Source organism: Coturnix japonica, chromosome 2 (genome assembly GCF_054131305.1).
Source record: "Coturnix japonica strain WE chromosome 2, WE-NBRP24, whole genome shotgun sequence".
In the NCBI taxonomy this organism is placed as follows: domain Eukaryota; kingdom Metazoa; phylum Chordata; class Aves; order Galliformes; family Phasianidae; genus Coturnix; species Coturnix japonica.
This window is the reverse complement of record NC_140664.1, coordinates 92,182,685-92,207,927: the sequence shown is the minus strand read 5'-3', so window position 1 is coordinate 92,207,927 and position 25,243 is coordinate 92,182,685. Positions and strand designations below refer to the sequence as shown.

The 25,243-nt window shown below is 42.3% G+C and overlaps 2 protein-coding genes across 4 annotated transcripts in view; one reads left to right on the top strand and one right to left on the bottom strand.

Moving 5' to 3' along the window:
• INO80C (INO80 complex subunit C) overlaps positions 1–10,412 on the bottom strand; it is a 35,288-nt gene extending 24,876 nt beyond the window's left edge. For both annotated transcript variants that reach the window (XM_015854316.3, XM_085538070.1), the window contains exon 1: positions 10,210–10,412. In XM_015854316.3, the coding sequence (XP_015709802.1) occupies positions 10,210–10,344 (135 nt within the window). In that variant the 5' untranslated portion in view covers positions 10,345–10,412. The remainder of the gene's footprint in view (positions 1–10,209) is intronic.
• Positions 1–25,243, top strand: part of GALNT1 (polypeptide N-acetylgalactosaminyltransferase 1) — a 245,589-nt gene that overhangs the window by 137,404 nt on the left and 82,942 nt on the right. The gene's annotated exons all lie outside the window — the stretch shown is intronic.

Sequence of the window (25,243 nt, the reverse complement as noted above, 5' to 3'; positions counted from 1 at the left end):
CAAAAGAAAAGATGGAGATGGTTTATCACATAAACCAGGTGTGTGAAAGGAGATGCTCGCTGAATCACAGCATGATGAGGCTGGAGGGGCCCTTGGGAGGTGGCCAACCCACCTCCTCCTCTAGGCAGAGTCAGAAATGAACTTGAGCCAGGTGGCATGAGCACCTCCAAGTACAGTGATAGCACAGCTCTCTGGGCTGCCTTCCATGTCTCTAATAAAAAAACCAATATCCTATAAAACAGAAAATACTGTTTTTATTAACAAAAAGCTCTTTTGGTTGTGAGCAGTCATATAACTCACATTAATTACTTCCCTAATTTCTGCATGTTCTATTTCAGCAGTATTTCGCTGTAGTCTTGATGGTTTCTGGGCATAAAGTTTCTAGGCAGAGGGGCTATCTTTTATTAAATACATCTGTTTATCTGGAAAATAAAGACAAGCTTCTGGATGGACTGCGTAACAACTAAAAAGAGAGATTTTTTTAAGTCGCGTAACATACATATGGTTGTACACAGGGTTTTAACTCTCTTCTTCCTCACAGATGACAAGTATTTTCCCAACACTTTCTTCCCTTCCCTGATTAACATCACCTGTGCTCCTGGGCTGCCACTAACCTTTACTCCAAAGATGGTCTAACTGACTACCTAACTACACTCTAAGCAATTGTTCTCAGACTGTAATCAGATTTGGAAGCTGCTGAATCGTTGTATGCTTAGAAGGTCATTTGATTTTACTACCTCTACCACTTTGTTGGTGATATCCATAATTGTATACCTTCTCAAAGTTATACAGGAACTATTACAGGTGTCTCAGCCTTTCCTACCCTTCTTCTCACTCTTTTATTACCTTGGAAATGCATAAATCTGTAGAAGCAGTAAATAAGGCTGTAGCGATATAGCACACAGCACTCATAGAAACACAGGGGCTCCATCTAAGTCTATGCTATAGTTTAATTAGATATTACTCACAAAATGATTTCCTTCTTATCCATTACAAATTTGTCTTGGAATAAGTCATACATTCTTATTACAACATAAATACTTGTTATTAGATGGCATGTCTACCTAGCTTTTTTTTATTAAAAAAACCACAAAAACATTATGAAATACATAAGCAGAAAAAAAAAATACATAAAAGAGGCCATTCTGACAACTCAATACCAGACTATGCAGTCATTCTCTCTGGAACAAACAAAATGTCCATCCTCAGCTGCAGAGGAGGAAACATTTTCATGCCTCTCCCACTGCACCAGACTGGCTCCTGGCCTGGCGGTTAGGGTGTGTGTGTGGAAAAAGGGGCTCTGAGTCCCCTGGGGCAGAGGCAGGAACAGAACTAACTTCATGCAGGGGATCCAGCAAGCAGCTGGAATAACACCTCAAAGGAAAAAAGCAAGTAACAGTGCCCTGAGCGTGACTTCTGTTCTGCTTTTGAATGAAAAGAGGAGAGTAAACTCTACGAAAGGGCTGACAATAGCAGGACACGGGGAAATGGTTTTAAGTTGAAAGAGGGAAGATTTAGGTTGGATGTTAGGGGGAAGTTCTTCACTAGGAGAGTGGTTAGGCCCTGGAACAGGCTGCCCAGGGAGGTTGTGGATGCCCCGTCCTTGGAGGTGTTCAAGGCCAGGTTGGACGGGGCCCTGGGCAACCTGATCTAGTAAAGGTGTATGTTTGGTGGCCCTGCCAGGCAGGGGGGTTGGAACTACATGATCATTGAGGTCCCTTCCAACCCGGGTCATTCTGTGATTCTGTGACTTAATATTGGCCTTTGGAAAGGCAGATGTTCATGGTTCTGAATCCAAGTGGAAAGAGTTGCCTAAATCTTCAGGGAGAAGCAGCATCAGGACCCAGTCCTAGCATTTCCCTCTAGCATATTTTGGTGGCATTCCACATGGATTGCTGGGTGGCACAGAATCACCTCTAAGGGGCTGATAAGCAAGCAGTAAGGCAGCTGAAGCTTTGTCCTCTCTGCTCCTCCATAGGCAAGGGCACAGGATGTGCTAATGAGTCAGATCTTGAACTGCTGCAGTTTCCTCATAGTTTGTTAAGGTAAACTAGTGAAACCTGCAGTTAAGAACCTCCAAGCTCAGGCAACAGTTTCACAGTATCACAGTATCACAGTCTTGTGCAGGTTGGAAGGGACCTTAGAGATCATCGAGTCCAACCCCCGGGATTCAAGCCTCCTGTGTAGCAGAGCGGCACTTCTACCACTTGTGCCAGTTCACTTGTAATGGAGAAGTGTTTTGTTGTTGTTGTTTGTTTGTTTTTCCTGCATTGTCCAACTTCTTCCCCATGTTAACTCCTGCCTAACAGATCCCCTGTGAACCAGTCCAGCTCACCAAGGCAGCAGAGACACAGAGCATATCCTAGGAGAAGGGAAAGTCTGCTAAGTGCTGCTGAGGGCCGGGCAGGCCTGGTGTGAAGCTGGCAAGGCTGTGGGGGTGGGGAGATGTGAAGAAGGCAGAAGGAGACTGGGCCACTCTCCTCTATATCAAGATAAATTACTAGGCTGGTTAACTGTGCCTCCCAAAATTGTAGGTGTGCTTTCCAGGGAGACAAGACGTGCTGTTGATGGATATGAATGCTGCCGTGAGGGCAAGCTATATTTTGCAATGCAGTGTCACGATTTTTATGGCTTTCTACGGCTCTAAGCCAAAATAAACTGACGATGTCTCAATTCAGTGTTCTTGGAATGCTTAAAAATGTGTTCAAAACACTGCCATGCTACCAAATTAATCTCTATATTAGCCTTTCTAATAAAAAATTAATACATTTATATAACTGCATTGCTGTTTGTCTAACTGCACTGCCAATGCACTGCTAAAGCAAGAACTGAAATACTATCTGCCATGAGCATTACACCTCACAAAAACATGAAGAATGGGCTGACAGCTGTTCTAACCTGCACTACTTGGTTAAATTACTCCAAGTTTTCTTTGGTTAACCTGAACCTTGTAATGTGCCGAGTGGCCCCTCAGATTGCCTTTCAGGAGCACTGCCTCTCAGACAAAATGTCACGCTAAAATACACGTGTAAAATGTTGTATAGATTGTTCTTTCTCTTTCAAAAATAATAATAATAATAATCCATTCTGTTTTATCTCCTTGCAATAGAAGCAATGAACCATATTTATGATTTCTTTTAACCTTCTTGTATGCTTATTACCAATCCTGACACTGAGTGCGATCACAGAAAGACTCTCCATTATCTTCTGGCTAAAGGAAAAACTAAAGTTCTCTTGCCAGCATAAAGGGAGATGGGTAAATAACATGACACCAGCACACTGATGCCCACAGTACAAATCAATACCCATATGCTTTTACCTTTCTACAAAAACCCCACATCTGTGTTTATTCTAAATCTTAAATCTAATCCCATTTGGTGGGGGGACCAGTAGTTCTCAGAGTCTGGCATAGATTGGTTTGGAATTCACATGCTGCTATGATTACAGATCTTCTATACCCTTCAGCGTGTGACAAACATTAAGCAAAGTCAATGCTCAGCTCTCGGCTTCGACAGTCTTCCTTTTAATCCAGATTGTTACATAAATCAATCCCCTCTTCTTCTTAAAACGAAGCTGAACATAAAACACGCAGCACTTTAGACACATTTCCCTACAAAATACGCTAATTGTTTTTAATTATTGTTTTTCCTCCTAGGGGACTGCAGGGATTCTGCTGTTTTTAATTGATTTGAGTTCAGATGTGCAACTGACAGAAACCAGTACCTCAGGAGAATCCTGGCTCTCATTAGTGGACAGCCTGAAAACAAGCTGTTTCTTACAAGAGTGCAAAAAACCTCTTAGAAGGGATGCTTCATATTTCAGCTTATCACAGCCTGCTGTATCACACAGACTACCATCTTTGTGGCCATATATATTTAAAAGGGATGTATCTAAGCAATGATCCTATCTGCTTCATTCAGAGACCTGCCAATTCTGGGGATTTTCCATGCTCTGAGTTCTGGTGATGTTGCAGTGTGATGTTTCATTACGATACCCGTCCACGGTACAGCTATCACAACCTGCCCACTGCTGCCTGAACTCTTGTTAGGGCAAGGCAGTACGGATTCAGATGGATGAGTTCATTCTGTAAGAGCCAAGACTCTTGGGTAGAAATGTGAACAAGAACGCAAGTGGCTCAACCTGAACAGCTCACCTCAGGAATTCTTATCAGTACCTAGCAATTGGCTGCTACGTATCCTGATAGCTACTCTTTATCCAATTTAAAGCATTCTTTATCCATTTAAATCAATTTAATTAAGTTTGAGTTGACATCCCTTGGGAGCGGATTATGTCTTTCTTTGTTTGAAGCGAGCAGTAGCTTCAGATTGGGTCCAGTTCAATGGTTAAATTCATGTTTTTTTCTGTTACTGTCATAACCTTAAGGGCTGGGAGGTGTTTAAACAGAAAAAAAAACCACAAAAAACCACAAAAAACCACAAAACAAAAAACTTCACAGCATAATGAAAAGACAGCTTTTTCATAAACTGGCACGTGCATATATACTTATGCCTCCCTTCTACTGTGTTGTATCAGGGTCTTGCTGTCTCTGGGCAAAGGGATCGGAGACAAACACAATTTCTTTCTTAAATTTTCAGCTACGAAAGAAAATTATGCTTTCCTGTTACAGTAAGTCTCATCATGGACAGTATTAGGAAAGTAAGTTTAGTGTTACACTGGTTAGGCCTGTAAAAAAGGTCTGTATTCATAAGCAATTCATTTCTCCCGTCGAATCAGCAAATCATTATTACACTGCCATACTGCAGGAGGTTCTTGTCCCGAAACACAGCGATAGCAGCAGTTTGGTGCAGTGGTTGCAGTCACACTCCCTGATTCTGTGGTTAAACTCATCCTTCCCTAACCTCATTTTTCAGGAAATTAGAGCCAGATCAAATGGACTCTTTAAAACAAAGTTATTTTTAAATTGATTTGATGGCTTCCTACTTACAGTGATAGGCTTGGTAAAACAGCAGAACAGGAGAACTGATTAAATTTACTGATGGTTTGGAGTCCAATTGCACGCTATTTATATCCCCGGGTAAGCTCTCTATTGTTAGCTTCTGAATACATAACAGCAGCCATGCTAATATGAACATAGCTAAGTCTTGTGGAGAGTGAAGCTCCTAATCAGGTGATCTTCAGGTGACAATGTTGTCATGGTTTAATAATTTTGCTATCAGTATTCCACATCATAACATCATATAAAGCATGAATAATTTTACTGAATATGCAACTTACAGAAGAAGACTACATCTCCCAGAGAACATCACGGTCAGAGATGGGTCACGGGACCTGGACACTATATTATCTCACTTGCAGGCTAGACTGACGTCTTTTGAGTTCTGGCGTTCAGGGGAGTGTGTGGGAGCCTTCACCATTTCGCCTAGAGTTTACAGTAGGCCTCTCGGTTTTGGGACTCATTCTCTCTCCTATTTTGCTTGATTCGTTAGCTTAATTTCAATTATATTATATTATGTTGTGTTATCCTGTATTTCGATATAGTATTAAGTAAATAAGTGTACCTCCTTAGATTGTTGCCGCTGTTTTCTTTTCCTAATTAACTTTTCCTTTCAGCCTAGCGGCCCTGTGGAGCCCGTGGCCCCCCGTCACGGACGCAGGTAGATTTTCATTTAAACCATGACAAATGTAAAATACCATCATCCAGTTACATTTTACATTAAAAAATGGAGTTCTAAGCTTATCTTAGAACTGCTCTTTTTGTTTTAAGGCTGCACATTAGAGGAGCTTATTTAAGAGAACCTTACACCGTTCTGAGTTTTGTATTTTCTAACATCAGTGCAGAGCTCCTGTTTTGGAGCACAGAATGAGAAAAAGGGAAGACACTGTGAAATATATATATGAGAAACACTTACGTAAAATGGTTTCCAGTAGCAGTGCTGCAATATTCGCAGAGATAAAATCAATGTGTTTAATCTTGGAAGTAACTCAGAAATACCACTCAAGTCTTGCAGAGGAATTAAGTTCAATTGTTACTTTCAAAACTGTACCAAAACTTGCTACAGAGTTGGGGAGAGGAAGCAGGAGAGTTCTTGATGTAAGACATAGAGATTTTGGAAAGGGTCCAGAGGAGGGCCATGAAGATCATCAGGGGGCTGGAGCACCTCCCCTATGAGGACAGGCTGTGGGAGTTGGGTTTGTTCAGCCTGGAGAAGAGAAGGTTGCGGGGTGACCTCATTGCAGCCTTTCAATACCTGAAGGGAACTTACTCCCAGGAGGGGAGTAAACTCTTCGAAAGGGCTGACAATAGCAGGACTAGGGGAAATGGTTTTAAGTTGAAAGAGGGAAGATTTAGGTTGGATGTTAGGGGGAAGTTCTTCACTAGGAGAGTGGTTAGGCCCTGGAACAGGCTGCCCAGGGAGGTTGTGGATGCCCCGTCCTTGGAGGTGTTCAAGACCAGGTTGGACGGGGCCCTGGGCAACCTGATCTAGTAAAGGTGTACGTTTGGTGGCCCTGCCAGGCAGGGGGGTTGGAACTACATGATCCTTGAGGTCCCTTCCAACCCGGGTCATTCTGTGATTCTGTGATGTATTCCTGCAGTTTAAGAAGCAGCTTATGTCCATTCAAAACGTGAGACCTACTTTGATATCTTCCTCCAAGTGAGGCATTTACTGCGCTTCATCACTCATGTATGAAGTTGTTTCACAAGCGTGTAAGCAAATATGCATTTACCACATTTAGCGCATCTTCTTTCTTTGTCCTCTGACTAAATTATTTCCAAGTCCCTCTCTTATCTTAATGCAAATTCTGCCTTTGAAGCTTGTTAGCTGTCAGGTGCAAGCATTTTGGCTCACTGGTCGCATCTTAACACAGAATAAACTCTTTTAGATGCTTCCTGTTGCTCTAACCTTATGTGAAAATACTGCTGTGAACATTAAGGCAGAGGAATTAGTGGCATTTTTTAGATCAGTGTGGAAGATACTCATTCTACCCCAGGTAAAGTAATAGTAATTAAAAGGACAAGAGATCTGGAGACAAGTCTGCCCATGAGCTTTTGTTACTTCTGTCAGCAGTGGAGCTGAACCAGCAGAGAAGCTATTGGAAATCATTGGGCAAAGACATCTAAGTGAACGGTGCTATGTAAGCCAAAAAACAGCACTGGTTTTCACACTTGAGGTTAATATTTTAATATACATAATAATCCTCAACATTAAAAATCATTTGCTGCAGCAAAGACTGAGGTATTTTTCAGAGGCACAACCACATGGGAGGAATAATTGTGCAAGGCTGATAGAAATGATGTAATCGATCTGCAATAGTGGTTTCCTGTAAACTCATTTTTAATTTTACGTTTGGTAAATACAGGCTTTGTATCCCAAAAGCGTGTGTCTCCTTCTGTAGACGTGACCTACAAGCCCTATGGGCAACGTTCTTCCAAAGCAAACATGACTCAATACCTCTGGGCTGGTAAGTCATACAAACTCCCAAGAATGTTACTTGCTAATGCCTTAAATGTGTATCTTAGAGAAAGTAGTAACTCATGTGCTAGAGCATGTGTCAGAGAAACATCATCAAAATGGGGTTTAAAACATCTGTATGCTGTGTGGTCCTTGTGCATTCTTATATAGTACACACATAGTTAATCTAGCTGATTACAATGCTACTACACTCAAGCAAAATTGTTTTATTTAAAAAATAGCTCATTTTGGGTGATTCTTTGATTTCTACAGTTTTATCACACCAGCATATCCTTCAGTGTGAGCACTATGCTGATAGCTACTTGTGACAAGAAGCTTACGAAAGAAGAGCAAGGTAATCACAGAATCACAGAATGACCCGGGTTGGAAGGGACCTCAAGGATCATGTAGTTCCAACCCCCCTGCCTGGCAGGGCCACCAAACATACACATTTACTAGATCAGGTTGCCCAGGGCCCCGTCCAACCTGGCCTTGAACACCTCCAAGGACGGGGCATCCACAACCTCCCTGGGCAGCCTGTTCCGGGGCCTAACCACTCTCCTAGTGAAGAACTTCCCCCTAACATCCAACCTAAATCTTCCCTCTTTTAACTTTAAACCATTTCCCCGTGTCCTGCTATTGTATTGTAATGCAGAAGTCATGCTGGAAGGAAACAGTTTTGTTTTATTTCAGTGACGGAATCACAGATGTGAGGAAACTCTAAATTGGCAATGTGAAATGTATTTTGAAGTAGGCCATGCAGAAGTTACCAGTTAATGTAAAGGTCAAAAGCATACAATGTACTTTAGAGTACATTAGCAGAGTCCTCAGATCCTAAGCTGACCTTGCAGGTACGAAGAGACCTCTTGGTAGGGATCCTCTTACCTATAGTTTGCTAATTAACCAAGGAAATAATTCACTATTTCCCCATTTGTTTCACAATGTCAGTTTGTTTAAAATAGAAACCATACCATGCTGAGCTAGAGCATGATATATTTGGCACCTGAAAGGCTGAAATGAGGCTGTATAAAGCTGTTGAAAATATCAAAGAGGCTACTTAGGAAACTGAACCGTCAGAAGAGCACCAACTACTACATCCAAACTTGTGCTGCAAGTGGTGTGTGTTAGGGGTGTGTACTTACCAGACAGCTAAATGAAAGATATTATTCATGTGTCATTAGAGATTAACTAACTAGTTAATTAATTAATATATTCAGAAGGCGTTGATCTGCTTAAAACTTGGATAGTTTTAAAACAGAGCTCTAAGTGCTTGTTGACAGGCTGTATTCTGAAGAGCTCAGCAGGCTAGAATTACCGTTTCCTTGTGTCACAGGTTTCCTTATTCAGAAAAAGTACATTACTCAGCAATTAACTATGGACTATGTAAAGCTTCTGGAGTGCACAGATTAAATGAGGTACTGAAGAAGAATGTGCTCAGTGATCAATGTTTCTAACTGAAAAAATGCAAAGTGCCCATTTTCCATTTCATTTCTGTTCAAACTGGCTCACTCCAGAGCTAGTCAGCAACATTGGATGTGATAGCGGGAAGATCAACGAGCTGTTTCTTGTCCCATTTCTTAGGTTAGGCACTTTCTGAGCCTCATTTTTTTTCTTTTCCTTATGGGATTGATCTGAGCTGCTGAAGTCAGTGGATGCGTATGTTGGCTTGAATGAGAAATTACTCCTTTCTCCACTGAAATCTCTGGTGAGAAGAACTGCAAAAAACTATTTATCAAAACTCAGTTAAGGTAGATCATGGTATCTCATAATACTGGAAGATACCTATGGGCTTAAGTTTGATGTGAACTTCAGAGAACAGTTTTAGAGGTTGAAGTACTGGAGAAGATTGTTAAGTATAAAGGATTTTATACATGCACAGAGACACAGAACAGTCTTTTCCATGCTGGAAATCCAGATTCTTATTGCTAACAGACCTTGAAAAAAGTTGTCAAATGCAATCATGCCAGGCAGTAACTCTTCATGGTTGCAGTGCAGTTTGTTAGCTACATTAATCACTGTGGCTCGTACTGCCTCTCCTGGGGATAAGACTGCCAGAAAAGGAAAATAAACTACGTAAATGCCACAGGGAAAAAAAACAAGAGTTACAAGAGCATCATTCAGACCACAGAAAGGTTTCTGTCTGTGCCTCGGCATGAGCACAATGGCTTTCATTTGTCTGGAGAGAATCACAGAATCACAGAACTGTAGTGGTTGGAAGGGACCTCTAGAGATCATTGAGTCCAACCCCCCTGCCAAAGCAGGCTCCCTACACCATGTCACACAGGTAGGCGTCCAGGCGGGTCTTGAATATCTCCAGAGAAGGAGACTCCACCACCTCCCTGGGCAGCCTGTTCCAGTGCTCCGTCACCCTCACCACAAAGAAGTTCTTCCACACATTCGTGCGGAACTTCCTATGCTGTACTTTCATCCCAAGATCTGCAGGAAAATACATGCACGTTTCCCTGATCTGATGGCTTGTGTGAAAATAAGCAACCTAACAGGCCATGCATGCTTTGCAGCTATAGTACTATTATGGTCCGTGAAAGAAGAACCACGTATGGGATGAAATATAAAAGGCAGGCATTTCTTTTTCCAGCCTTTTTTATGCTGGCTAACAAAATCCTTCTAGAAGAAGTAATCCAGATGTCATTGGGAATTGCTTCACTGTGAGGGCGGTGAGGCGCTGGCACAGCTTTACAGAGCAGCTGTGGTGCCCCACCGTTCTCCGCATGCGCGGTGAGTGAGGGAGCGTGGAAAAGGCCGCTGCACATGCGCGCTGCCCGCCCGTATGCATTACCTGCGAGCCGCTCGACGCCGCCACTTTCTTTTTCTTGGTCGGACCGCTGCCGGTTCCCGGGCTCGCCGGGCGCTTCTTGCTACGGGAAGAAGCGCCGGCTGGAGATGAGGTCGCCGCGGGAATCAGGGCCGCCATTTTCCCCCCGGGCCGAGCACTGCAGAGCGCGGCCCCCTCCCCCTCTGTCGGCAGCGCCGCGCAGCCTCAATGAGGCCGCTGCTGCTGGGCGTGCGCATTGGCGGCGCACCCCCACCTCAGGCCGGCTCTGTGAGGGAGGCGGTTAACGGGGGTGGGGCGGGAGGTCCGGGCTGTAACCACCAACGTCGTGAGTGTGTGAGCCCCTGTGGGTCAGCAGCTGTGGGGGAGGCGTTCAGCTCCTCGCCCTGGCCCTGCTGAGAGGCGTTGCAGCCTTTCAATACCTGAAGGGAACTTACTCCCAGGAGGGGAGTAAACTCTTCGAGAGGGCTGACAATAGCAGGACACGAGGAAATGGTTTTAAGTTAAAAGAGGGAAGATTAAGGTTGGATGTTAGGGGGAAGTTCTTCACTAGAAGAGTGGTTCAGCCCTGGAACAGGCTGCCCAGGGAGGTTGTGGATGCCCCGTCCTTGGAGGTGTTCAAGACCAGGTTGGACGGGGCCCTGGGCAACCTGATCTAGTAAATGTGCCAGGCAGGGGGGTTGGACCTACATGATCCTTGAGGTCCCTTCCAGCCCGGGTCATTCTGTGATTCTGTGGCAGAGCTGCCTTATTACCTGCAGGCAGGACTGACTGTGAGGCTCCGTGTGTCAGGAAGGATGCAGTCAGTGGTTTGGGAAGGGCCATAACGATAAAAGGCCGTGTAAGGCCCGGAGGAATGAAGCTGTGGTGTTCAGGGACGTGATGTAGAGGAGGCTTGTTAGGGTAGTATGTTTAGGTTGGGTGACTTGAACTGTGTGCCTAATGTGTAGGGTACAGCACTGTCTGTCTTAAGGCTGCACCAAACAAGGTTACACAAAGTACTTTCAGACCAGGAGAAAGGTTGCTGAGTCTTGAAAATGTCATGCTTTGTTGTTTTTCTTCTGTTTGCATCTAGTTCCCTTCAATTCTCAAACGATGAGCTGCAAGAAACCTTCTGATAAGCACACTGTGTTATTGTCCACCGTATAATCTTTAAATGCAAGTTGCAGATAGCTACGGTTTTTGTTGCGTTTTCCACTTTATAACCACAGATAACAGATAGTGAATGCCTCTCTGAGTAACTCATACTGCTAGAAATGTGCTTGCTCCCAAGCAGGCAGACATGCAGCACAACATCCTGTTGTAATGTGGAGTGCGACTCAGTCCAGCAACTTTTCCTCTCCTTTGGAATCTGGAGTGACTTTGCACTGGAGCTGTGTATTACAACAGATGCATGTTGCTTAGGAGTGCTTTTCCAAGGGCACTGGGAGCCCTCTTATTTCCTATGCTGCTTTGTACTCTACCTCAGGGAACTGGTCAGTGGCAGTAGGTTACAAACAGCTCTCTAGCTGCTCGACAGCCAATAAACTGATTTTTAGCTTATTTTTGCGTTCGTGCACCTGCATTCAAGTTAGTGTTCAACTCACAAGCTTTATTTATTTATTTAGCTATCTCTATGCAACACCTGACCTTTAGTGGCAGCTGTGTGAGACCCAGTGCATGCCCCCTGGAGAGGCGGAGGTCCAAGATGTTGATGCTCAAGCATAAAAATTAGGTCATGTTTATAGACTGCTGTAATGAGTGTAGAGCTTGGTCACAGTAGGGGTGGCGGGCCACGCTGTGTAAAACAAAAGCTATGGAGGTGGCCTAAGAGAGTCGAGAACAAAAGCCTGGGCTTTCAGGCTGCTCTCCAGGCACCTGTGTATGCAGCAGAAAAGCAGGACAAGATTTGCTTTCCAGGAGCATAATCAAGGCTGTATACAACCTCCAAAACCCGTCTTATTCTCATATGTAGTTTCTGTCTTTCTGTCTGAAGCTGTGAGCAGTATTGAAGAGCAGACTGACAGCCATCGTTACATTTGTCTTTACTGTTAATGATTATTCTAGGCTGATGTGTGCTACATGGTTTGCATTTCTTCCTTCTTCAAATACCAGACCTTGTCACATGATGGTGACCGGGCACTGGCAATCGCAAGGGAGTTGTATCCCCTGACAAATCCAAAGCTGCACAGTGTTGGTCTTGTCTTAGTCAGCATTATTTTTGATTCCCAGGGCTGAGTCCCTTCTTTTTCCCATGCACGTGCTGTGTACTCAGCCCCCAGGCATGCACTTCTTAAAAGAAAGCATCATAGGAATGCTCCTACAGAGAGGAGCATCTTTAATGCTCTGTAGAGGAGTTGTTGCACATGAATCATGCAGAGAACTAATGTGCTGCATCAGTGGAAGTTTTTAAATAGTGTGCAGTCAAGCACTTCCTTATCTATGCCCCTTTTTATCAATCAATTTACTAACAACGAAATTAGAAGGCCCATGGGAATCGCAGCAGTACTGAGTGCAGTGCAATTCTACAAGGTACCGAAGGCTGTAAAATCCCAGCAGGCCCTTAACTCATTGGAAGACAGCAATAATGGCAGTGTCATTGTTGAGAATGTCCACAGGGGATGAGTGGTGGAACGGGGGAGCCAGCAGGGCTCTGACATGGTGAGGCTCCCTTCTGCTTAGACCCTGAGTTCCTGCCTGCACACAGCCCTGTGGAAAATGAAGAGTCGCTGTTCTGTGATGACATGCAATGTGTAGCTGGTGTTCCTTCTGCACACTTCAGTGCGTAGTTGTTTTGTCCTGCAGGTGAGGGCTCGCCTGCAGAAGTGCAAATTGTGGTTGCTGGTTTAGCTGAGTGTGACGTGGCTCTTCCTGCTGCTTGCTGTGAGCCTGGCTCAAGGTGAGCACCAGCTCCTGCACTCGTACTGCAAGGGCTGTGTTGTTGTTTGCTGCCTTGCTAATAAGAAAATCAAATCCAGCTCAGCAGTAACCCTGCATGTGAGCAGCTCTCACCTGCCTCTTAGTAATAACTTCAGTGGAGTATAAAGTTTTCTTCTACTTCTTGCAGTAGTATGTGAAGGGAAAAAGAAGGACTTTGGAGCCCTAGAAATTAGGGAAGAAACTCTCAGGCTTTGGGAATCAGGTTTTTTTCCTTTGGAATTTTTTATCCTGTATATTCCCCCACACGCACCTCCCTGCCCTTTGACTTGATGAAAAGTTACTGCAGACAGCTTTCTCCTTGTGGCTTGGGGGATAACCTGTGGTAGTGTTGTGGCACGTGAAGGGTGGTGATGCCTCAGGATTGGACAACTGAAAAATTTCTTCTTAATAATAAGAAGAAAGCAATGAGGGGCAAAAGCTTTAAGAAAACTGAGTTGGGGCAGCCCAGAAGTAGAATGGAGAGCATGGATGTTGTGGTGTAACTTCACTGGAATGGGCTCCTCAGGGAGGTGGTTGAGTCACCATCCTTGGATTTGTGTTAAATACCATTTGGATGTGGTGCTCAGGGATGTGATTTAGCAGAGTGTTGTTAGGGTAGTATGGTCAGGTTGTGGTTAAACTTGATCTTTAAGATCTTTTCCAACCTGAGTGATTCTACGATTCTAAATACCGTCCTCAGATGGCCGCATTCAGGTTGCACAGGAGCAAATGCCTTTGAATTAAGCACCTTAGTACTCTTCTGCTCAACCAAAAGAAGGTGGCCACTTTCTGCAAGTGTTAATTTATTCCGTTCCAAGCTTTAAAATTAGATCTCTTTCAGTAATTAATTTATATCTCACTTGATTGTTTGGCTTGTGACATTCCTACTAGTCTTACTTCTGTACTACTAGAAAAATGAGAGGTTTAAAAGGAAATCATCTGCAGCTTCACTGGTTGAGCCTTCTACATTACATTCTTTTATTTTCTAACCTGCATTTCAATTTGTAAAATTACTAGGTATCCAAAATGGTGATCGTGTGTACATAATCCCTTTGTACGCTACTGAATTAAAAGAAAGGTTTTAAAAAATCTTATACAACCTCCTCCTGCACGTAATTTTGTATCAACAGAATAGCGATAACTTTCCGCTAGATGGGAGCTATTATTTCAAGTTGAATTCACTGTACGAGTTGTGGCAGCTGAGAAATATCAGGTGATTATAGTTCTTTTTCTTTCTTACCATCAATGTCTCCTGGCAACAGCATCACAAAACTTCTCTGTTAATTTATCCATCTTCATTGGCACGGCATAGATGCAGTTTGGGATGTAATTTTTAACTTAAGTTTCAGTTAAATTTTCTGAAAATGTATGGCTTTTTTTTTTTTTTTCCTTTCCTTTTAATGGCGTATATGTGTACTGGGGTGCTTATTTGCATTTTCATAGAGGCTCTGGAAAAAGAAAGGATTGACGTTCTTAGCTTCACCGCTCTATCAGGTAAAAAGCGCTGGATTCCTGTAGGGTACCTTGTGAGGTCTTGTGGCATTTTATACGTTGTTCTTTAAAAGTACTCGGAGGCTTTGATGACTTTTCAGAGCTTGCAGCATGAACTCTTGTGATTTGCATTTGTTCCCTGCAATTTGCAGCTGCAGGGACTGCACTAGCTTTGTTTAAATATAATGCCAAATGCCTTTAAAATAGGCATTTGAACCTTGGATTAAGGACTCTACTTTTGTAATATTAAAGAGCTTTTTCAGCACACATCAAATATCTAACATTCGGTGTAATCTTCCTGTTAGAAGCTTTCAGAAAGCCATTTCTGTATTTGTAGTAATGCAAAAAGAGAAACATGTTCTTTAGAAATGCCTTTTGTGCCATTTTTCCAAGGCCTTCCCAAGATTACCTTTAAATCAGATGAATTTGGTGCATCAGAAATGAGCAATAGGAGATTCAAAATGCCCTTCTATATAGATTTTAGTTGTACTTCATTTGAATTATTATTATTATTTTTTGCTGCTAACTTAGTAAAGTTATTCTGGCTACACCTTTGCCATTTACCAGTGGAGATACGCAAAGTGTGGAATTCTGGCCAAGAATTACACAGAATCACAGAATGACCCGGGTTGGAAGGGACCTCAAGGATCATGTAGTTCCAGCCCCCCTGCCTGGCAGGGCCACCAAACATACACATTTACTAGATCAGGTTGCCCAGGGCCCCGTCCAACCTGGTCTTGAACACCTCCAAGGACGGGGCATCCACAACCTCCCTGGGCAGCCTGTTCCAGGGCCTAACCACTCTCCTAGTGAAGCACTTCCCCCTAACATCCAACCTAAATCTTCCCTCCTTCAATTTGTATGAATTGTATGTGTGCTAGATCTGGCAGGCTTAACTGAAATACTGTGTAGGTAAGATAATTCTAAAGCAAAAGATTACATTGAATGGAGGTTTCACAATGGCAGGGGTAGAAGTCAATGGGAAAAACTGATCTAGTGTTTGGTTTGAAGCACAGTTCTATTTGCTTAGACTGTGCAATAAGGAAACCTGGCATTGTGGAACCCTGTATAATTTACATCCCAGGTAATTATCTATTATGGGATATTTAGCAGATTTTCAATCTGCCTCAAAGAATTTAAAGATTGACTTATCACGTTGGATTAAATCTCATCTTTCTGAGAGTAAAAATTGGTTAGGAGTTTCCTCATTTAGTTTGCATTCAGAAAACATGGTGAGTGTTGTCTGTAGTTGTTGCACGTGAACAAGTTCCTGATTTCTGAAATAGCCAGCCGAGAAAGATAAAAATGATGCTTGTTTGCATAATCTTTAATGCCAGGGCTTGAAAACGCTGCAGGTTTGTGAACTAAAATAATGTGGACTAATTAAGTAATCTGATTTGTGAACGTACGATCTGGACGGGGTGGCAAATAGTTTGCAAGCAATCTGGAGACTGAGTAGAGTCATATAACTAATCCATTAATATTCCTAAATAAAGGATTAATTTACAGCAATATAAATGTCCTCTGGAATTTGTTAACAGAACAGGAGTTGAGGTCGCTGCATAAACTGCTCACAGGAATTAGCATAGGAAGTTCCGCACGAATGTGCGCTAGAACTTCTTTACGGTGAGGGTGACGGAGCACTGGAACAGGCTGCCCATGGAGGTGGTGGAGTCTCCTTCTCTGGAGATATTCAAGACCCGCCTGGACGCCTACCTGTGTGACGTGGTGTAGGGAACCTGCTTTGGCAGGGGGCTGGACTCGATGATCTCTGGAGGTCCCTTCCAGCACCTACAGTTCTGTGATTCTGTGAATTAGTTGCTTGTTAGAGCGAGCCTTCTTGTGTTCTACCACTTCTACTTATTGAGTAGCGCTTGCTTGTGTACCAAATTGGTATACAAGAAAAAACCCACAAAAAAAAACCCAACAACTGAAAGCTGACATACGCTCGATAACATCTTGTTTTGGAGCTTATTTGCTAAGACTCGCTTTTAGTTTTGTTGTTTTTCCAAGTGCAAACTAAGAATTCAGGTGCTAGATAAGCTACTCTCTGGCATGTGCAGAGCTGATGATATTGTACCCAAGGTCTCAGCCAAGGTCTGGGAGAGAGAGAGTCTGCTGAGTGCTGCTGTGCAACCCAGACGATAGGACAGAAAAATAACAACAAAAGAACTTCAAACCTTTTAATTTGCATATGATACCAAGCCTAGAGAAGGCCATAGCTACAGCATTGGGTTAGAATTTATAAGCAATTTAGTTCGGTTGGTTTTGACAAACATAAATTCGTACTTTATTTTTCACTGCCTGTGGTTTAAGAATCTAATCTGTTGATCCTGGGAAATCTGTAGGGTCTGTGTGGGAGGTTAGCAAGAGAAGCTTTTACTGCTTGGAATCAGCCTAATTTCTGTGATATGCCTTTTGGGGAAAAAAAATATGATGTTCCACTAGACAAAAAAAATATATTGGAACTGTATTAATCATGGGCTGGGGGTTAAAATGAGTAGATGAGAGTTGCAATAGAAGGCATCAGAGAGCTTGAGTGAACTAAGCCTGAGCTGAATACGAATCACCAATACTGCAGTGCCTGGAGACAGGCACGTGGCACCAACAGGAAGCCTGCAAGGCACATGCTGTAATCCTTTCACTTGTCAGAGCTTTGGTTAGGCTCAATTTGAATGTTGTGTCTAGCTTTGGGCGTTACACAGCTGGATCCTCTCCAAACCTTTCATATCTTTCTTGAAGAAAGCTGTATAGGCTATTCTTTATAGACTAGCTGCACTCTAAGCATCATTTTTACTGGTAATGACCACACTAGAAGAATCTGTTCTGGTACTTACTGTGATGCAGTCAAGTTGGTAGAGGAACACTGTTATTTATTCATTTTCTTTCAACGAGTGATTGACTGCACTGTAAGAGAGCTTGGATTTTGTTGTTTTTTTTCTTCTAGGTTTTAGTAGGTAAAATCAAATAGACTAGTTCCATTGAAAAGGATCTTCAAAGATCATCTAGTTCACTGACTGACCAGGACGAGCCAAAAGTGTAAGCGTATTAATGTGGGTGTTGTTCAAATTTCTCTTGAGCATGAGGGCACCAGCCAGCTCTCCAGGAAGCTTGCTTCAGTGTTTGACCACCGTTGTGGTAAATGAACGTTTCCTAATGCCCAGCCTGACCCTGCCTGGCAGCTTTATGCCATTCCTGTCCTGCCATCAGTGACCAGGTCACAGTCCAGCACCTCATCCTGCTTCCCTTCAGGGAGCTGCAGAGAGTAATGAGGTCTCTCAGCCTCCTCTCCAGACTGTGCAGCCTGAGTGCCCTCAGCCTCTCCTCATAGGACACGCCTTCCATCTCTGTTACCAGTGTTACTGTCCTCTTCTGTATGCTTTAAAGGACCTTAATATCTCTTTAAAATTGTGGAACTCGGTACTGCACGCAGTAATCCAGGTAGGTTATGCAATTCTAAATACAGTGAGAAAATTGCCTATTTGACCAGCTGGCTATGCTGTGTTTAATGCATCCCAAAATGCGGTTTGCCCTCTTCCCTGCCAGGGCACACTGCTAGCTCGCTGTCACCAGCACCCACCAGTTTCTTTTTGAGTTGTTTCAGCTGTTTTCCTTTGCTGTACTTCCTGCCAGCACTAATTGCCTGGTGCTCCAATCTATCCAGATGACTCTGCAAGGCCTCTCATCCCTCCAGAGAGTCATCAGCACCTCTCAGTTTAATATCAAAAGCAAACTTGTGGAGGATGCATTCCAAGCCTGCGCTAACACGTTGATAAAAATGTGGAGCAGAACTGGACCTAAAAATGAGCCCTGTGGAACACGGCTGGTGACTTGGCCAGCAGTCAGCTGCAACCTCTTTCACTACAGCCCTTTGAGCTCTGCTGTTGGGTCAGTTCACCACCCAGAATAGTGGGCATCTGTCTCATAGTTGGATAATTAGCCCAGAAGAACTCAGAAATACTCCTAGATAAGCTTAGGTCCAAGGATGTAGAAAACCACTGTAAGAAGATGGTCCAAGGAGAACTCTTTCCACATCTGCATAATGAAGAAATAAGGGGATTGATTTTGCAGTATTCAGGCTGTATTACAAGAAGGGTTTTTTTGTTGGTTTTTTTTTCTTTTTTTCAGAGAAGGCCAATTTTGCTTTTTTTTTATAGCTTGCTTTTGAATGTTATAGGAAAAAAAAAGGTGAGACATCTGCCACAGAAGATCAAGCACAAGGGATTCTGCCAAGAGACAGGAGAGCTGATTAGATGACCTCTCAAGAATTTTTTTGGTTCTGGTTTCTGTGATTCTGTCAATTCCATCATTACTCAAAAAATCATGTGCTTTCCCACAAAGGAGGAAGAATGTAAGGCTGGCCATACGGGGTCAGGCTGTTTAACCCAATGCTCCATCCTCAGTAGGAGCTGAAAGCAGATGTGAGGGAAGGCAGTGAATAGGGCAACTACACGGGATGGTGCTTCTTGGTATTCTCCCTGTCCACCTCCACCTGTGAGGCCAGCACTTGGTGATCCAAAGATGATTTCTTGTGCAGTCAGTGGCTATTGGTAGGTTCAGTGTGTTTGACTCTGGTAACCCTTGAACAAGCCACAGCATCCTCCAACCAGAACTTCTTCAAGCTGAATCATGCATGTGAAGACACAACTCATTAGCCTTGTTTGCAGTCTGACTCCTTTATAGCTCTTATCTGATTACTTGTATTTTGGTGTTGTGGGGTTTTTTTTGTGCTGTTTGGAACATTTTCAGCTCTTCAGTGCCTTCTTTGAGTGGGAGGGCACAAAATGTACATGATACATAAAGTGCAGGCAGCCCATAGGTTGCAAGTTGCAAATATTCTCTGTTGTGTTCTCTATTCCTTTCCAATAATTGATTTTTTTCTGTTTGACTGCTTTTGAGCACTAAGCATATGTTTCTGTAATCTGTCTGTCATGACCTCAAGGTCTCTTTTCCTGAATAATAATGGTCAACTCATTGTACGTTCCCAATTTAAATAGCTTTATTCTCCTGTGTATATTTTTATGTTTATAGTGAATTTCCTCTGCTGGTTTATTGCCTAATTACTAAGTCACATGACGTCTGTATGTAGTTCTTCATTATGAGCCTTCACCTTCAATACTTTGAGGAGTGACTGAAGGAACTGGGGCTGCTTAACAGCGGAAAAGGAGGCTGAGGGGAGATTTTATTGTTCTCTTCCAGTATCTGAAAGGTGCTTACAGCGAGAGGGGGGTTGGTTTCTTCTCACTGGTGACAGGTGACAGGACGAGGGGAAATGGCCTCAAATTGTGTCCGTGTCAGTTTAGGTTGGATATCAGGAAAAGCTTCTTTACAGAAAGGGTTGTTAAGCACTGGAATAGGCTCCCCAGGGAATTGGTTGAGTCACCATCCCTGAATGTGTTTAAAAACCATTTGGATGCGGTGCTCAAGGACGTGATTTAGCAGAAGGTTGTTAGGGTAGTATGGTCAGGTTGTGGTTGGACATGATTGTGTGCCCCGGTGGTGCAGTGGTAGGAATGCCGCTTGCAACACCGGGGCCCGGATTCGAATCCCCCCTGTGGCGCAAGTGGTAGAAGTGCCGCTCTGCTACACAGGGGCTCGAATCCCGGGGGTTGGACTCGATGATCTCTAAGGTCCCTTCCAACCTGCACAAGACTATGATACTATGATGTTCTTTAAGGTCTTTTCCAACCTAAGTGATAATATGATTCAAGGATGTACTCTATCAGTTGGTTCTCCACTGTCCATATGCTTTTGGATATCTCCAAAAAATACGGCGGTAATAGTGAATGTGATTCTCTTTTACACAAGAAACTCTATTCTTTTAATCAATTACAGTGTTTAAAATCGAATCCCAGTAGTACTTTCCTAGTTCTGACCCATTGCTTTACTCTGCTTTACAGCGTTCAGAATACAGTGATTTCATCGTTGGTGAAATCATTGGTTTTGGTATACTGAAATGAATGCATTTTACTACCTGAAGAATGATTTCAAGGGAGAACCTCGTTAACAGTATGCTGTTATGTCATGTTATAGAGATAAAAGATTTGCAGATTCATTTGAAGCTTTTCAATAGGCTTGATTAGTATTTAAACAAACCATGTTCTTTATTTCAGCCCTGTTTGGTGTTATATTATTGCTGAGATTATTATAAAAAAGAATAATAATAAAAAAGAAAAGGCCATGTCAGCCTGTTATAATGTCTTCTTTTTTTAATCTTTTAATTTGGAGTTGAATGTGGCTCAGCAAGATTGAGTTTCCAGTCAGAGTTGCGCTCTGCTTGTCACATCAGGAAAGGTCTGAATTCTTATTTGCCCTAGGTGGATATATACAGCCCATGGCAAATAGGGAATTTTGCAAGTGATTTCACAGCATGAGCAAGCTAAGATCTCTTCTCCTGTAATGAAGAGGAGCCCGTCAGTAAAAATGTAATGCTTGTTATTGCATAATTAAAAATGATGCATCTGGGTTCTTCTCAAGGTTTTTCCCCTTCCCCCAGTTCCTTCCTTCCTCCAGCACACGCTTCTGATGTGGAGGTGTGCTGTTTCCTGTAGCAACTATTAAACACAGTTACACACAGAAGATACTGCCTTTATCACTTTTAATCGTTTATGATTGTAAACATTTTCTGTACTATTTTGACCAAATGTAATCATTGAAATTCCTTGTTGGAAAGCTTCTGAGGAATCTGGCTTTTCCACATAAGGAACCAAGAATGCATATGATTATACCTAATAATTTCACCACTGTCAGATTAGATTGATTTTTAGTCACTTTTTGGCAGATTAGATTCAGCTCAGGTGCTCAAAGCGAATGAAGGCGCATTAATCCTCACTGACATTCTGTCTCTCTCAATTAGTGGGTTCTGAGAGATGGTAGATACTGCAAGTTTGGTTGCATGAAGCAGTTTTGTTCTGACACAGACGCTAGTAAAGCTGAGGTTTAGGTTTCCAAAAGCAACCACGAGGAACTTAAGTGTCAGGACTTCCAAAAAAAAATCCTGAAGAAATAAAAGGAATAAAGGATATTTCAGGCAGATGTAAAGGCTGGGTAAAATGATAGCATTTACACTGAGATTTTGGGGGAGACTTGTTTTTAATTAAATCTCTGTAAGATGTAAGCTTTTACTGCACATATCTTTGTGTAATCAAAAAAGGGCTGTCACAGTTTTGCTTAGGCTAAGTGTGAGTTTGCATGGAGAGGTTCCCCTGGTGCTGCAGAGCCTTGTTTGACATGTAGGTGTTCCCATGTAGCGCTGAAGGTCAGGCACTAATTTTTTCAAACTGCATGTGGTCAGGCTGTAATTTTAATTATTTCCAAAGCAGTAGTGCATTAGCATTACAAAAGTGTTGTAGTGAAGGACAAAGTACTGAAAAACGGAGTGCAAATAAATGACACTGCAATGTGTGCGTGTCTTCTGATTTGTCGGAATTAATGCTGGCAAAGCTTTGCTGTAGCTCCAAGTATATGTTTATTGCTTAATTATCTCAGTTTCTGAAGATGCTCATTGCGTAATCTGGGGAAGCAGTAATTGAGTCCATTACTGTGGATAAACAATTGCTAATTTATAGCGCTTCAAATAAAATAATCTTCACTGTAAACAGATGCTACAAAATGTAAAATGTTGATGCTTATCTTACTTTTACCATAACAAAATCTGAATTTTCTTGATTTTCTCAATATGCACTTCACCAACACTTGTTGAAAATTGCTTCTTTTTACTTATTATTTCTTTGACTAAGATGTCTGCTCCAACTGTATTAAAATACTTTTGCTTTTCACACTTGCCTTATTTTTTCTGGTTTGGTTGTTTGTTTAATGTAGATAATAGCTAATGTCAAGAAGCCAGGTCTTTTTAATAACTTAAGAAAACTGGCTTTTGATTAAATGAGAACAATCTGGGATGTAATTTTAGCTGGTGAAGCAATTACGGTGTGGTAGGCATGTAGGCAGTTTTCAGTCTCCTACTTAAAAGATAAAATAGCTTCATTTTGTTTGAGAAATGTTTGGATGAATCTCAGTTTAGTGTTAAAACAAAGAGGAGAAAAACCTTCAGCCTGGTAGGAGCGCCATGTTTGTATCGTGAAGTAATTTGAAAGCATGGTGAGGTGTGGGTCGTACTCTGAAGTAATCCATATAGGAAGCAGATTTTCCCCTCATTGATGGTTATAAATGATCCAGTCATTTAAACTGTGAAACTACCAAGACCCAGCTTACCAGGATTGCCACGGTCCTATCTGGCTGATTTCTGTCCTGGTGAGGCAGGGTTTCTTCGGATTCCTCTGGAAAACAGGAACACTCTTCAGTGACCACTGCAGGAGTGAGAATTCATCCAAAGACAGGAGTTAACTCCACTTAAATAGATGATGTGATGCTAATATTGAAGTTACAAGACTTCTCTTGTGAATGTCTGGTGAGAATGAAGTGGCAAGCTGTGCAAAAGTATTTCTCTCCTCTGACTGCCCACTTGCTTTGATGACTTACCTATGCTTATATGACAAAATATGCTATGCAACACGGATAGACTGGATTTTCGTACATATATAGAGATTTTAACGTGTATTTATTTAACTGGAAGTCACATATATGCACACACAAACATACATATTGAAAGATGAAACTTTATATACATTTATGTAGGTGTGAGTGAGAGCATGTGAAAAGCAATCTGAAGGGCTCTCTTGCTATAGCTGAAATTTTGCTGTTGACTATAATAAGGGTGGGTACACACCTCCTGTTAGGCAGAATTATTCTCCTAGTCTCAAGGGGCAATTTTGTGTCTTATGTCTGCAAAATGAAACCGATCTCACAAATACTTAGCCCAGAAATGTTAATTTAATTTTGGAAGCAGTCCCACTGAATTTTATGATCCCAGAGATGGTAAATTTCTTGGGACTTTTCCTTTTTGCCATATTCAGTGGTAAGCACAATCTCCATTAGCTTTCACATTATCATCTACTGTTACTTATAGCAAAATGCTTTTAGGTTTTGGCTTGAAAATGGTAATTTGAACACATAAGCACAAAAACCATGTGTCAGAAGACAACAATTACATTAGAATTATTGCAATATTACGTCTGAATAATCTGAGTGGGCTTTGTGAAATTTCAAAAGCTCTTTTATTGTTTTTTAGTACCACTGCAGAGCTCATCTGATTTGGCCTGAACAGGAAAAAAATCATACAGCCGTAATGTAAGGGCTGTAGACCAAAGATAGTAAATTCCCCAACCCGCTGATGACCAATGATGGTCAAAGTAAATCCGGCTGCTATGAATGGACAGTAAAGGTAGAGAAATGCAGCTTTTGTCAGCTCCAGAACTGACGGCCAGAGGTATGTGGCCGTTTCCTGTTGGGTTCATCCTAAGTCTATTCAGGTCAACAGCAATCTTCCAGCTGGCTTTACCACCTTTGGATGAGCCTTCTTTTCTACAAGCTTCCCAAATCACATCTGTATTTATTAATAAGCAATACTTGATACGTGATCTCATTGCAAGATAATGGAGACATCCTTTTTTCTTCCCAGATGGTTTCAATTTTTTAGTTTAGGTCAGAGGACAACTCAACCTTGCCCAGAAGAGCATTTACAAACTTCATAAGTACAATGATTTAGCCAGAATGGTATTTCTATTCTGGTGGTGCAAAACCATGATGCACACTGACCAGAGCTCAGCGTGAGGCCTACAATGCATGACCATATCGCTTTAGCAACAGGCTTGGGAAGAATTCTGTGAAGCTGTGCATGCTCTTTAAGATATTTTTATCTTGAGGGTTACTCTGCAAGCATCTCGCCCTCTGATTATTTTCTCAGAAAAAGAGAGGGGGTAGGAAATAGGAGGAAGAGACAGCAGTAATGAATACAAATGTAACCAATAAAACCAAACTTGTCTATTATTGCAATGAGAAAATCAGGTGAGATGAGTTCATTTGTGTATTGGTTTTCACTTCAAAACAATATTTGAAAGGCCCGTTATCTAATGCTTTGGTTTTCATGTTAAAAATATTGTATTCTGGCTCAGCGCTGCTGTCAAGAAGTACAATATGTCCCACCTCATTAAGTATCATCTCTTTCTTCTCCATCTGTCCTGAACAGCAGGAAAACTAGTTTTCAAACAGGAAAATAATCAGTTTTGTACGTTTCGTTTCTTCTTCTCTGTATCTGTGTTCATCTAAAAGTATAATCAAATTTCCAGGGGAGTGCCCCTGAAACGCCACCGCTAATAAAGGCACTGTTGAGAACATCAGGAGCTGTTGTTTGGGATGTAGCAAGGTGAGCAAATGTGAGAAGCGAGAGCCCCAACAGAAGTATAGTGGACGTGTTAGAGAAGGAAAATTTAGTGCATTTACTAATTTAGTACAACTGCAGACTGTGGTTGACCGACATCATAGCTAGAAGAAGTTAAGAAAGAGAGGCATTTCCTCTTCTGTTTGAATGTGTAAAGAGGTGTTCGTTGCCCTTTGCATGTTAGAAGTGCTGTGCTTTGTGCCTTCAAAAACATGCTTTATATAGAAGTAAATAACTGTGCATTAAGAAAGTGAAATGCCCTGGAGGTTACCTAGTTCATTACAAACAGTGCTATTCAGATTAAGGGCCTGACCCACTATAGCCAAAGCGTGTTTGTTTGGCTGAGTAGCTAGTAGCAAATTACAGGTGCTG